We start from the raw sequence: 14,774 nt of genomic DNA, 5'->3' as shown, positions 1-14,774 counted from the left end.
GTCACCCATTTTTTTTCTTTTTATTTCTCGCATGTGCCAGGTGGGGTCCTCCCTGGATCTGCCACTGACAGCAAAGAAATTCAAAGATTTTTCGTAACATATAGATAGCATTGTTGAGAAAATTTGTTACAAAGCAAGCAAATAAAGTCGTTTATCCCCAGAGGCATGGCCGGCGCCACTTTTTTAAAATGGGGTGGGGGAGTTCAGCGCAACTTTCCGCTGCAACTTCCCCCTGCGTTTTTTTTTCAGCTGACAAGCAAAAAGAAAAACAATAACCAAAAAAGAAAACAATAACCCCATTTCTCTCTCTCTCTCTTCTTTCGATCTTTAAAATAACAACAACAATAACCAAAAAAAAAAAACCTTACCTGGTACAACACACACACACACACACACACACACACACACAAAACAAAAACAAAAATAAAAAAAGCTTGACCATGCACCTTTTTTTTCTGGCCCTAATTTACTATTTATCATTAAAAAAAATGCCCCTCCCTCCCCCCCCCCCCCCCCCCCCCCTCCCCCTCCTCCCGGTGTACAAAGCAAAGATTTTTTAAAAGAGGAAAGTCATCTCCGTTTCGACTGAAGTCAGACCAGCGAGCGCCCTCTCGGTCGCACACGGTGCGCTATTGACCGATTCTGTGACGCGCTATGTGTATTTTTGGCATGGGCGCAGCCATAGTGGGTGTATCAGCCGACCCCCCCTCCACACTCCCCCACCCCTCTCCCCACATTAGCACACGCGCAGAATGAAAAACTTCTTTAGCCAATAGGCGTCTCGTACTGAGTGCGCGAATGCTTGCTAGTGCGCGAACCTTTGTTACAAGTGCGTGTAAACATGTTGCCCGGGGGTGGGGGAGAGCAGGGGGGGTCGGCTGATACACCCACTATGGCTGCGCCCTGTGCCGTAAAATGTCTGCTGCCCTCAACGAACCCGAATCGGTCAATACCGCAATGTCATGCACATCCAGTCGGTCTGGAAGCCAGACTTGGGGAGATGTGAAATGGGATGGATGGGGTGGGGGCACGCGCGGGGCGGGCGCAGAGTTCAGTTCGCGCTAGCTGGCGACGCCATTTTAGGAAGCAAATTTCATTCCGTGATTTCGTTAATTTCGACAAGCGTCCAAGCTCGGAGTTTACTTTAGTTTAAAGGTAGTTATGGCGTCGTCTCCACCAAAGAAAGCTTGTTCGAAGAGTACTGCTTATTGTTCGGCAATCCACTGCAGAAATCGTCAATGCAAGCGGCCAGATCTGTCATTTTTTAGATTTCCTAGGGACCCCGAAAGGTGAGTGATTGCTGGTTGCTGTTACTCCAGTGTGTACACAATCCTGTCGCTATAACGTTAGGTACCAGTGCAGTAGTAGGCCTGCCTACCACTAACCCAGGCGCGGGGAGCTACGGTTCGGGGTCGCTGGTGCGGTTAGCCTACCACCACACCAGCTAACTAGTAGTACTGCTGCTGCATGCTGTGCTGGGTCGGTCGCGACGCGACACACGGCTCGGCACGGGAGCGGGCACTGTGCGGTGTCCGATCGGGCTGGCATATCGCTATATAGGTAGCTGAGTTCTACTAATATGTATAAGAACTAAAACGTTGCAAGCCTATGTATGTAGCTACTACGAGATTCTAAGACAGAAAAATCCGTCTATCCGGAGGAGTCTTCCATCACCTTTTTTAGACTTTTGTATAGGCAGGAGGAGATTCCAATTCCATGAAGCCAGATGTAAACTTAGTAAATTTAGGTAGACCCGTCTATACTAAAATTTTACTGTAACTGTTAGGCCCTAGACTAGTCTAACGCCCACGGTTAGTAACTAGGTTAGCTAGACCCAATCTCCACGGAACATTACTAAATTTCAATTATACACAGCCCAGTCGCTGGATCGCTGTTAAAATAGCGAAGCACAGCATCTGGTCGGGCTACTAAGTACTACTACAAGGAACATAGATATCCCTGCACCAGCGTAGGCGGTAGCCGGGGTGGGGGGGGGGGGGGGAGAGGAGGAAGGGGTGGTTGCCCCCCCCCCCTCCCAAGATTTGGACAGGGAATTTGGAAGGCGGAAATAACAATGAAAAAAAATTGTGTGGATATTGGGCAAAATCGTCAAATACAGAGCTGTAGGCCCCACCGCAGTGCGCGTTAGGTTTAGGGCTAGGGTTTAAATTTAGTTAGGGTTAGGTGGGGTTGTAGTTATGGTTAAATTGGCCGTTAAATTAGTCAAGGGACATTAGGGAGTCCTTCCGAGAATAAAATGTTGCAGACCAAAGAAAAAACGGGAGAAAGGGAGGACGAAAGATGCTAGGCTGTGGAAATCGGCCCCACCGCTGTATCAATCTCGCGTAAACGCCGTTTGGTGGGGCTGCATTCACGAGTATTATACTGTGGAAGAAAGCCCCACTGCCGTGCTTTATCTACTGATGAACGCCACACGGTGGGGCTGAATTCACGAGTATAAACAGGCAAGTCGCCGTATGGTATTAGTACGGACACGCAGTGGTGGGGCGTATTTCACAAGTATGCCAATATATATATTGTATGCACGTGCATGAAACCTCTCCCTTTCATATCAATCAACCTTTGTTTTATCATTTCCATAACGTAATATCGAGTAGCATTTAATGAATACTTTTAAATGTTTTCTTCTTCTTCTTCTTCTTCTTCTTCACTATATCGTAAGAACAGGCCACCGTTGGGTGTATTTTTGTACTGATGTGCTGTGCAGGCATAATAATATACACTCAATACAGTATCTGGATTAAGAAAAGTCTACATGGAATTATGTGCAGCTAAAAAATCAGGCATCGGTGTCTTAACGCCAACGGAGCTGGATCTTGAGTACCTACCTTGACAGAGAGGTACATATGTATAGCCACAGGGGACGGCTGCCTGGGGTAATGAGTTCCAAAGCCTGGTTGCATCTGTGCAGAAACGTCTTTGGAGATCTTGTGTTCTTGCAAATGGTACTTGAAATTTCAGGTCATGGCCCCTTTTTGAAGGAGGTAGCTATGGAGTCAGAACTGCCGCAGGGATGGGTATCATGGAGTTCTTAATGCTGAACATCACTGCAACCTTTGCCTGCCCTCTTTTTTCTTGCCGGGATGGCCATTGAAGTTTGTGAAGCGTGGCTGTGACACTGCTTGTTCTGTGATGGTCATTGCAGACAAAGCGTGCATGCCTTCTCTGAATCATTTCCATCAGCTTCATGATGTTTGCATGGGGGAAGGGATCCCAGATTATGCTTCCTTATTCCAGGATTGGTCTGAGCAGGGTGAAGTAGCAAAGCACCTTGAGGCTTGACTTCGTGTGAACATGATTTCACTCAACAAAGTGTGCACAAGATCATCAATTGCAAAATCTCTCTTGCTTTATTGGGAGGGGATACCCCCTCCCAAACCCTTCCCCTCTGTACCCCTTTCCCTAGTCTTACATGTAGACACCCTACTAAATTTTGTACATATTTTAAAATTCTGAATAAATCTGAGTGCACAAGACTTATCACTTAAATTAAAAGAAAAAAAAAACTCTAATTTTTTACTCACACCTAAGTTGTAGAATTTATCAATCATCATATTCATGGCACTTATAGTACAGTCCATTCCCCCAAAAATTTCCAGGATTGAAGGAGGCAGAGATGAAGAAGATGCATACTTATGCAGAGACTTACCGGTAGACAAGATTTTTTTTTTTTTTGCTTTCATGGTTCTCCTTCAGAGACAGACAAAAGTCTGTGATAGACACTGCTGTGGTGCCCATTTAGGGAAATGACCTTCAATAAACACTTTCGGTTTGATGGTTGTCAGGTGGATGTGCTGGCAATCCTTATTCATAAAGATTATTACATGTACACGTATTTACATGAATAATCATTACTGGTACATCAAAACTTTCCTCAGTGAATTAAAAAAAAAAATTGGCATGCTTGTTAGTACAGATAGCCTTGTTTCTGCTTATAATGTAAAAAATGGAATTGCAAACCTGCTTTTATGTGAAACATGAACTTGCGGTGCTCAGGTGAGTGCAATGCCCCTGGGTCACTTCATGTTCTTGAAATTGAAATGATAGTATTCATTACTAGTCAATACAGATGTATGTCTCGGAGCATTTTTTTTTTTTTTTTATGTGAACATGTTGGTTCCCTGACGTCTTGAGAAATTGAGTGTGAGTAGGAAAAAGCATCGTGATTTAAGTCTTCCCTTCTTTCAATTTGTATTCAGAAGTCTGAAGTGGATCCAGAATACTGGCCGCAATGATCTGTTACTCAAGTTCGGGGACACTCCATTGTACCTCTCAAACAACTGCCGACTGTGTTCTGAACACTTTGAAACAAGCCAGTTCTCCAACAAGAAGACCAAGAATCGTCTAAATTGGAATGCCGTTCCAACTATCTTTAAAACAACCAATCCTCCAAAGAGGGGTAATCCACGCTGGTTAGTCAAAGGGAGCTCAGAAACCCCTCAAGCTGTACTGAATGATACAAATTCGCAAGAAGGTAAGCCATTTGCATTACACAAGTCTGCTCTAACATATTTTCTTCCCCTTGTAAAAAACAGATGTAAGTAGATTGGCATTCATTTATATTGGAATTTTGAAAAGATAGCAATTGCATTGACATCTTATAACTTCTACAGAGATGAATCATGGAAAGGCATTTCATAAGAAAATTTATGTTCTAATGACTTTTGTCAACTCTATTCTGAACACGTAGAACCAGGCAATTTCTCCAACTTGCAAACTGAGGATCGGTTCAATAGTAATATACAAATGATGCACAGGATAGAGTGCGTTAGTGTAGGCGTAGCGCACTCGAGGGTATTTACATTGTAAATACCCGAGAGTGAGCTGCGTCTCCACTAACGCCACGAAATAATCCTGTGCATCATTTGTTTTATAAAATGGGTCGAAAACTAACAGCATTTTCACGTACCTTTGTAGGTCAATAGTCCAGTCAGCTACATGTAGCACTCGCTCGAGAGAGTCGAGTCAAGCACGTCGCACTCGGAAATCCCGCACATGTAAGTACTGTACGTATAAGAGTACTGTATACGTACGCCACTATTATGTTATGCACACAAGAAAGGCCGGCCGGCATACGCAGCCCGAACTAGAAGTACCCTTGGTGTATGTTTACAGGTATTGACAGCGCGTGTAGTAGCGCGCGACGCACTTGTAACGACTGATTGAGTGCGCACTGGTACTGCAGTGCAATGGTACTAAAGTAATCAAAGCCCACGTGACTCATTTCAGCGCTTCCTATTGGCTACGTTCTTGAACCCATTTTATAATGCTGTTTACCCAATCCTCCAAAGAATGTAAATTCAGGCAGATCACTCAAAAGGAAGATTAAATAAAAACTCCACAAGCTGTATTAAATGATACCAACAGTAAAGAGGTAAGACTATTTGCATTAATAGATTATTTACCTCCCTTGTAAGAAACAAGTGTACATAGATATCATGTTCTTCGAACTATGAGAGGATAGATATCCCTTAAAGGACAAGTTCACCTTCATTAACGTAAGGATTGAGAGAATGTAGCAATATTAGTAGAACAATCATTGAAAGTTTGAGGAAAATCGGACAATCCGTTCAAAAGTTATGAATTTTTTAGGTTTTTGTGCAGTCACCGCTGGATGAGAAGACTACTGCAGTGTATGATGTCACATGCGATGTCACATGCGTACAACAATATAAGGAAAATATAAAGAGAATTTCACAAAATTTCATCTTTTGAAAAAAGTACACATTCCCTAGACTCGTTACTGACATATGTTATGGGTAATATTATTCCCATTGCCTTTAGAAACAGATAAGTGAAGTGCTTTTTTATTATGCGAAAAAAGTGAATATATGTTGAATTTTCTTTACATTTTCTTTATACTGTTGTACTCATATGACATCACGAGCCTTAGTAGTCTCCTCATCCAGCGGTTCCATCACAAAAATTTTTAAAATTCATAACTTTTGCATCGATCGTCCAATTTTCTTCAAACTTTCACTGATGTGTTCTACTAATATTGCTACATTCTCTCAATCCTTATGTTTATGAAGGTGAACTTGTCCTTTAACATTATCACTTCTACAATATACATTGTAAATCATGGAAAATTCCGGCAGTGAGTGTTAGTCCATGAATGTCACTTGAAAGGGAGGCAGAAACCCTCACAGTCTGTTTCAAATGATACCAAGCAGCAAAGCAGTAAGCCAGCTTACATTAATAGATTTGTATTTACAGTATCTCTTTTGTGAGAAGAAAGTGTACAAGACAATTATTTTCATAAAAGTGAAGGCTAGAAATTCCTACACGTCTTTCTCTCCATTCAATGCTGGAAAAGTCACTAATGGTGGTATGTTGATTCTATTTCCTGTGCCCCTACCCTACTCATCTCATACCAACAATGTATGATTGTACATCTGCAACTTGGAAATAGACGGACATGCATTGACTGTCCGTTCACAATACATGTACATGTACTTATCTTTTCAACTCCTTTTATCACCAGGGTTTAGAAAACAAATCATTTAAAAGTACATCTATCCAGTTCAAATTCAGTTCAGAATTGAATCTATCCAGTTCAAATTGGATTTAATTGAACATTAATAGTTTGTTTTATACAACACCTACAAAGAATGTAACTCTCTCCAATTGGTTGATTGCTCATTATGTGGCATTCAGGTAAAGGTTTCATTGTCGGGTCGAGAGAATCCTGGAGTCTCATTGGTAGAGAGCCATGTGTCTATTTTTACTGGCAGCAACGCTTGAACACTGGTGTTGTATACAACAAGTAGTGTAGTCTTTACTTGTGCTATGGAACATGATTTTACACTGAATGAAAGGGAGGTACACCAGTCGACTCGGCTTTGTCTTATTGAGTTGAGTACGGTACCTTTATCTTTCACCTCGTGCGAAATCATGTACCATTGCAACCATGACCATTCACTATAGCTGTATTTGTGAATTTTTTTTTTTTTTTAACAGCTTCTTTTAGCACTTGACTAACTGCTTTCAGAAAGCAGGGGGAATAGTTGCTATCCTTAACAAATGTCAGTCTCAAGTTGATGGAATGTGTAATTTTCATGAAAAATGGTTTTTTTTTTTTTTTGGTGGATTTCCCTTTATGATATTTTCTTTATGTTATTGTCCACACATGACATCATGTTCTCTAGTAGTCTCCTTATCCAGTCATTACAACACCAAAACTTTAAAATTTATAACTTTTGTATCGATTGTCTGATTTTCCTCAAACCTTCACTGATGTGTTGTACTAATGGTGCTGCTTTCACTCAATCCACATTGCTCGTTGGGTTTTGGTTTTCTTAAATGCTCGATATTTGGTACTCTCCTTACTCTCCTTTCTCAGCTTATTTTACTTTGTTCACACTCTTCGTTCATTGAATGTAACATACATTAGATATATTCCTATTATATTTTGAATGTGACTTTGAATGTGACTGTGAATGTTTACTGTACATTTTGAACATTTCAAATCAGGCCAGCTCTCAAACACACAGACCGAGGATCAGCTCTCAAACACACAGACCGAGGATCAGCTGAATAGGAATGCTGTTCCAACCATCTGTAAACCAAGTCCTCCAGAGAGTGCTACTCCACCCAATTTACTCAGCAGGGAAGCAGAAACCTCACAGTCTGTAGTTAATGATACCAACAAGCAAACAGGTAAATCTATTTGCATTAATAGAATGTATTTACCTCCCTGGGAAGAAGGAAGTGTGCATATTTGATAGATATCATGTCATTTTCTTCTTGTAGAATTGTGAGAGGAAAGAAATCCCATGACATGTGATCACTTATAGAGGTATATCATTGAAAAGCAGTTCTATCCTGTTCAAATCAAATTCAGTTGAACATTGACATTTATTTTGTTTTAAATCTTTCTCATGTTAAATGTATTTTTTGTATCCTCCTTTATTCATTTTGTTTAACTTGAGCACAACCAGTCATTGCCTGTAATGGGTTTCATATATTCCATTTGAATGAAATTTATGTTTCAAATTTTACTTCTCACAAAAATCCATGAAATATCTGATTATAGTAATCTTAAGTTATCTGATCTATGTAACTACTCTATACGCCATATATTTTGCGAGTCTAAATTTTCGCGAATCGGGAATGTCCAATGATTTCGCAAGTTGTTAAATTTGCGATTGTGGAGTTTTGTACTGAACGGAGAAATGTACAAAGTGTACACGCGTACGTCACATCCACATTGGGATCAGAGTCGATATGTTTGGGTGTCTTAAATTTCACGAATAGCACCTGACTTGCAAAATTCGCAAAGATAAAAACCTTGCAAAATATTCGGCGTATGCAGTACTGTAAACGCTGAATATTTCACGAGGTGTTTTGTTTTCACGAATTTTGCGAGTCAGGTGCCCTTCATGAATTTAAGAACACACAAAAATATTAACTCTGATCCCGACATGAGTGTGATGTGCATGCATACATTTCTCCGTTCAATAATGTATTCCACAATTGCAAATTAACCACTCCCCAAATTGTCTGGAAGTCCTGACTGGCAAAAAACTTAGATTTGCTAAATATATGGGGTATACAGTAGACAACCTCAATATTTGAATTACGACAAAGTTGACCTTCAGTTTTTGAACATTTAGTAATTGATTCTGTGATTGAATCTAATGATTGGAATAACAACATCAAGTTATGGTTATAATATGGTTTTGTTAGAATATCATTGAATCATGCTTTATTATATGTATTTCTGCTTTTCGTTTTCACAGCTACAGTTGAGAAAGACACTCATTCATTTGGACATGACCATTTATACTGCCTTTCCAAACAATCCTCAAAGCGTAAACCTCTCACTCGCTCTCGCACTACTCAAACACCTCGTGGAAATTACTGCAGACCCCAAAAGAAAGAACGACAGCGTACCTCTTCTATCAAGAAAAAAAGAGCAAAACCATCAGAACAATCAACGAGAAAGAAAGCTGAAAAGCGCCCCAAAGTATCTGATCTCATCAAACAAGCAGGGGAATATCTGGAAGGAACATCACTGTCTTTTTTCGCTTCACAGTTGAAAAATGCAGCAAGACGTAAACGAGCAAGAGGAAGACGCTGGACTCATACTGATAAGGTTGTGGCATTATCACTCTATCACCAAAGTCACCGTGCATATGAATATTGCCAGGGAATTTTTACCCTTCCTTCCGTTCCATCTATGCGTAGATGGTTGAGTAACATTAAAGTGGTTACTGTTTATAGGAAAAAGGGTGAGCAGAATGAGACAAAAGAAACAAGTACTGCATAGTATCTTTTGATGAGATGAGTATACGTACAGTGTCTATGATACAATAATAATGACCTCTGTAGAAGGTTTGGAGGACCACTGTTCCTCAGGACCTATGTCAAAGCCAGCTTACCACTTTGGTGCATGGATTGATAGGGGAGTGGAGCTCCAGTGTATTGCTGATTGAGTGTAGCGGTAATGTGAAGGATCTTATCTATGCCATCAAACTTGAATTCCAGTGTATTGCTGATTGAGTATAGTGGTAACATGAAGGATCTGAATCTTTGCCATCAAACCTGAACTCCAGTGTATTGCTGATTGAGAGTAGTAGTAACGTGAAGGATCTGATCTATGTAATCAGACTTGAATTCCAGTGTATTGCTGATTGAGTATAGTGGTAACATGAAGGATCTGATCTTTACCATCAAACTTGAACTCCGGTGTATTGCTGATTGAGTGTAGTAGTAACATGAAGGATCTGATCTATGCAATCAGACTTGAATTCCAGTGTATTGGTGATTGAGTGTAGTGGTAACATAAAGGATCTGATCTTTACCATCAAACTTGAACTCCAGTGTATTGCTGATTGAGTGTAGTGGTAACATGAAGGATCTGATCTATGCAATCAGACTTGAATTCCAGTTTATTGCTGATTGAGTGTAGTGGTAACATGAAGGATCTGATCTTTATCATCAAACTTGAACTCCAGTGTATTGCTGATTGAGTGTATTGGTAACCTGAAAGATGTGATCTATTCCATCAAACTTGAACTCCAGTGTATTGCTGATTGAGTGTAGTGGTAACATGAAGGATCTGATCTTTACCATCAAATTTGAACTCCAGTTTATTGCTGATTGAGTGTATTGGTAACCTGAAAGATCTGATCTATTCCATCAAACTTGAACTCCAGTGTGTTGCTGATTGAGTGTATTGGTAACATGAAGGATCTGATATTTACCATTGCTGATTGAGTGTAGTGGTAATGTGAATTATCTTATCTATGCCATCAAACTTGAACTCCAATGTATTGCTGTTTGAGGTCTTATCTGGAGAAATATGTTTTTGAAGCACAGAAAGGAGATACATATAGGCAAAACACTATAAGATGGGTAGACAGGTATTAACAACTTCTATGAACATGATTCTCAACTGTCCATCAGAAAAGCTTTGAAACTAACCAACAGCCATTTTGGGCCAAACAGTTTCCTAAAGTTAAGTGTGAACAAGGCTCCTCAGGTACTGACTCACAAGGGAGAAGAAGGAATTCACTAAATAGACCTATGCAGCCTTTGGAAATTGGCATACAGCAGAATCTGACATGATCAAGAGCCTTTGATTGATTCACCAGTAGAGTCATTAACAACCTCAAGAAATTGAAGAGACCCATCTCAAGCAATTCTAAAATCTAAAATTCTAAAAACAATTGCCCACAAAACTAGATAAATGAGGAATTCTGTAACAGAGATATCAAACTTGAAATTTTGACCTAAAGGCTATCACAAGCATATAATGAGATCTATTCAAAAGTGTCCATCATAGCAAAGATAATGATTGGGAAGTTTCTAATTTTTGTTTAGTCTTGTGTTTTAACTTCAAATTCAAAAGCACTTTACAATGCTGTGTTGAAATGCACATGTGATGTAATTAACTTGTTGACTGTATTGCATACTCTGTACAGCTCAACTAAGCACATGCTGACTTGCTGGAGTGCAGGGGAACCTTGTTTATGTTAAACTCCAGGCTGAGCTTAGTTCTTTCAGTAATTTTGCTGATTAAAGGCTTTTATTATTTGCCTTTTTTAACTGGAACTCAGGCAATGTATGAAGCTAATTCAAACAAAACATTATCATAATCTGTATAATGTATATCATTATATAAATGGGTCTCAACTGTAACATTTTTTCTATGTGTATTTTTTCTCCAATAATTTCAAACATAGATTATCTCCTCATCAGATCTCTACGGATATCGCTTACTGCAAAGTGCTAATGTGTTATCCACGCTCAAAATACATAGAGGTGATTCCTGATTCAGTCCTGAATCTTAGATAATCACCTTCACCAGAAAATGGATGGGGGTCGATTTTTCTCTGAATAACCTGAAAAAATCATCTGGTTGAAACTTTAGTGTGGCTTTATGGCATAAAATGTAATAGCCCCTGTCATTAAAACAAATAAACAAAATATAGACTCCGTGAGAAAATATATGCAGGTTATTTTATTTTATTTATTTTTCAAGTAAAAGTTTGTGAAAATAGCTTGTGTGTGGAAATACAGTATAATTTATGTTTGTTGTAATTTATTTTACTGTTTTGCTTCATTTGCTTTTTGTCAAATGTCACCACATTCAAATTATTTTGATATCGGAGCGGACTTCCCCATAAAAGGGCAATGTATAGCACAGTATCAAGTAAAATGTTGCTGTTGCAGCTCAGAAAGTGAGATTTTAATGACAGAGAAAGGCAAACCACTATTCTCTTGGACATTTATGTGTTCTGTGATACCTGTGCAGTAAGATGGAACTTGATCACCGTATATGTACATACATAGTTGCAAGGAAATAGAACATGAAATCTTCCTCTCTGATGCAAGAGTACAAATCATTATGTTCCTTGCTTGATGTTGTCAGAAAGATGTGAACCTTCAAACCAGAATGTTGATAGCAACTGAGAGGATGTGGATGGGAGTGTAGTGAGAATTTAGTTGAGTCATATCTCTAAAGTAAAAGTAAAAATGGTAGAGGTGCCTGCAATAAAAAGATGTGTGCGTATAAAAGAGTGTGCATGTATGAGAGCTAGAGAGGGAGAGAATATAGAAGTACATGAAATGCAAATACCATTACATATTGATGAAGTTTTGCACTTGACTGTTATGTGTTTGGATTGTTGCAATTTAAGGGTGTTAATTAAAGGATGACTGCTCTAGACACACCTGTGACCTATAAGAGATGAGATTATCCAATGAGAATGTCCTGTATAAATCTCTTTCAAACAACATCTTGTCAGTTTTAATAGAAATCAACCTTGGAACCCTCTAGATGGAAATGAAGTATTCGGGCATTTTTTTCATTTTTGCTGATAATGTATCATAATTTATTATCATAACTATTCATATTCATATCATCATTATCATCTCTTATCTTGACAGAAATAAAAATACCACTAAGTCACTAGTTAGATTTAAACCTGCAGTGTTTTGATAGTAGAGGTGACTACACATACTGGTATGACAGATCCAACATCACCATTTAACCAAGGAGGTTGAAGAGATGGGAGTAACAACAGAGTTATTCCCTTTGATCTATGTTCGAAGCGGCCGCTCCGAAAAGTATTTGAAGCATGTGCCAAATAGGATCTGCCGCGCCGATACGAAAACAATTGACTCGTGTCTCATTGCATAATCACCAGCCACTTTCAAAGGAAGATATGTCTTTGTAATGGTAATTACTTTTCGCTATCCCTTCTTATAAAAGGTAGGTAGTACAGACACGAGGATGCGCGAACAGAAATTGAGGAAATATGCTGTGAAATGAAGATGAAAATAACCCGACTGGGCATACGCGGGCATTAATCTGATATATCTATCAATAAAGAATTATACTTGAAGATTATTACATATTAGTTTCATTTGGGCAAATTAAGTGGAAAAGTGATAAAACCAGCTTTCCAGGAAGGTACAGTTTTAAACATTTTCACATAATACAGCTCTGATTTACACTTTTGCGCAAATTTCTGAATGGAATTGACTTTTGTTTTACATGCTTTATTATTAAATGAAATTTCATTTCATTTAATAAACAAATAAGCAAATATGGCCAACATTATGATAACATTTAAAATGAATCTTCAGATTGCTCAGCAAGACGGTGGCTTGGAACATCAATCATCAAAGGCACAAGTGCACCTGTGGAATTCTTTTGTACATCAATAGAAATCTGACAACTGTTTGAATAATTACAGCCAGTTGGAACTCCATGTATAAAACCTCCTTGATTTGACTGGGCTATGGTTTAATGCAGCAATATTATGTGTCAGAGGCCACAGCGCCCAAAATTTTTAGCTCAAAAAAAGAAAGAAAAGAATACAAAAATCCAAGAAATATTGAGGAAAAAATTTACAACACCCATGAAATTACAAAAGTTACAAGTTCCATCTGTTGTTTCCGCCTTAGGAATGGTGTGTGTGTGAGTGTGTGTGTGTGTGTGGGGGGGGGGGGGCTGGCGGTTATAAATATTATTAACCTTAACCCTCTGGTCCTTCAGGGCATGAACTGACTTTGGAAATGATAATATGAGAATTGAGAGGTATTGAAAAGAGAAGACGACTGGACGAGACCAGTAGCGGATCTATGGGGGGGGGGGGGGGGGGGAGGGGGGAGGGGGGTTGGGGAGGGAAGGGGAAGACAGAGTTACCCCAATGTAAAATAGGTACACCAGGTGAAAATGTGATGTGCACAGAAAAATGCCATCATGTGTGCAGAACACAGTATGTTCTTGGCAGTCTTTCTTGTTTTTTTCTTTCCCAATAGCAAATAATGTGGAGACCCTTTTTTCTTTGTTTATTTATTTGTTTATTGTTTTTACTTGCTTGCTGACTTGTCATGACACATTGGATTGTCAATGGGTCTACCCCTACCCTAATTAACACGTGTTACAATGTACTGGTTATTGCGCTCCAGGGTCACTAGGGCCTTCAGGTCGCCCCGCCCTTGGAAAACTACATAGGATTAGTGGTAATGCTCGGATTCGGGGCTCAGATTGCATCGATCATTTGACCCTGACACATGATTATATTGATGCCTATAATCACATTTGTGCACATTACATGTATACTGTACGAGCTGAAATTTTCGCGGTGGTTTTATTTTCGCAAATTTCGCGAATCTTCGCGAATCGCCTTTGAACCGCGAAAATAGCAACATGTGAAAATAACACGCAAATAAGTAAGTTCAGTTAGGCCCTCGCAACCGCGAAATCAACAACACGCGAAAATGTCCTCCAAGTAGCAATTCGCGAAAATATCTGTACGCGAAAATTTCAGCTCGTACAGTATAGGCCTACTATTGCCCAGTCATATTTTTAATCAGGTGTCACGTGTTATTACACAAAACTCTTGCCTACCGGTTTATAATTGTGAAAACGGTGAACAATGGCAGATCCAGGCGGGGGTTCACCTGGCACACGCCCCCTTACTTTTGTTTTAACAAATTTATTTAAAAAAAAAATTGAGGGGTGATGTGCGTGCACCCCCCCCCCCCTTTAATTTTGTAAAGGCACCCCCTCTTCATGGAATTCCTGGATCCGCCCCTGGTAATGTCAGCGGAACTACTCGTACTGTTGTTACTGATAAGAAGTTTACCTTATGCATATGCATGAACTATCGTGTGGCGCGCGCGCGAAATTTTGTATTCCCACCGTTGACTCCTACCTGTGGATGGGATTCACTTCCGGGACGAGCGAAGCAAAGTGAAGAGGACAATCCACGACAAAGTTCTGGTACGGTGAG

The 14,774-nt window shown here is 39.7% G+C and overlaps 1 protein-coding gene across 2 annotated transcripts; it reads left to right on the top strand.

The window, feature by feature from the left end:
* Window positions 1-1,092: 1,092 nt before the first annotated feature.
* On the top strand, window positions 1,093-11,856 carry LOC140233415 (uncharacterized). Of its 2 annotated transcripts, none has more exons than XM_072313531.1 (4): window positions 1,093-1,289; window positions 4,224-4,495; window positions 7,495-7,680; window positions 8,763-11,856. In XM_072313531.1, exons 1-4 carry the CDS (start codon window positions 1,162-1,164, stop codon window positions 9,290-9,292), a joined length of 1,116 nt encoding a protein of 371 aa, XP_072169632.1. In that variant the 5' UTR covers window positions 1,093-1,161; the 3' UTR covers window positions 9,293-11,856. The 2 variants fall into 2 exon arrangements, with proteins under 2 accessions (XP_072169632.1, XP_072169624.1); XM_072313523.1 differs by having other exon boundaries at window positions 4,221-4,495.
* The last annotated feature ends 2,918 nt before the right edge of the window (window positions 11,857-14,774 follow it).

This window comes from Diadema setosum, chromosome 1, assembly GCF_964275005.1.
Source record: "Diadema setosum chromosome 1, eeDiaSeto1, whole genome shotgun sequence".
Classification (NCBI taxonomy): Eukaryota; Metazoa; Echinodermata; class Echinoidea; order Diadematoida; family Diadematidae; genus Diadema; species Diadema setosum.
This window is presented reverse-complemented; position numbering and strand designations above follow the sequence as displayed.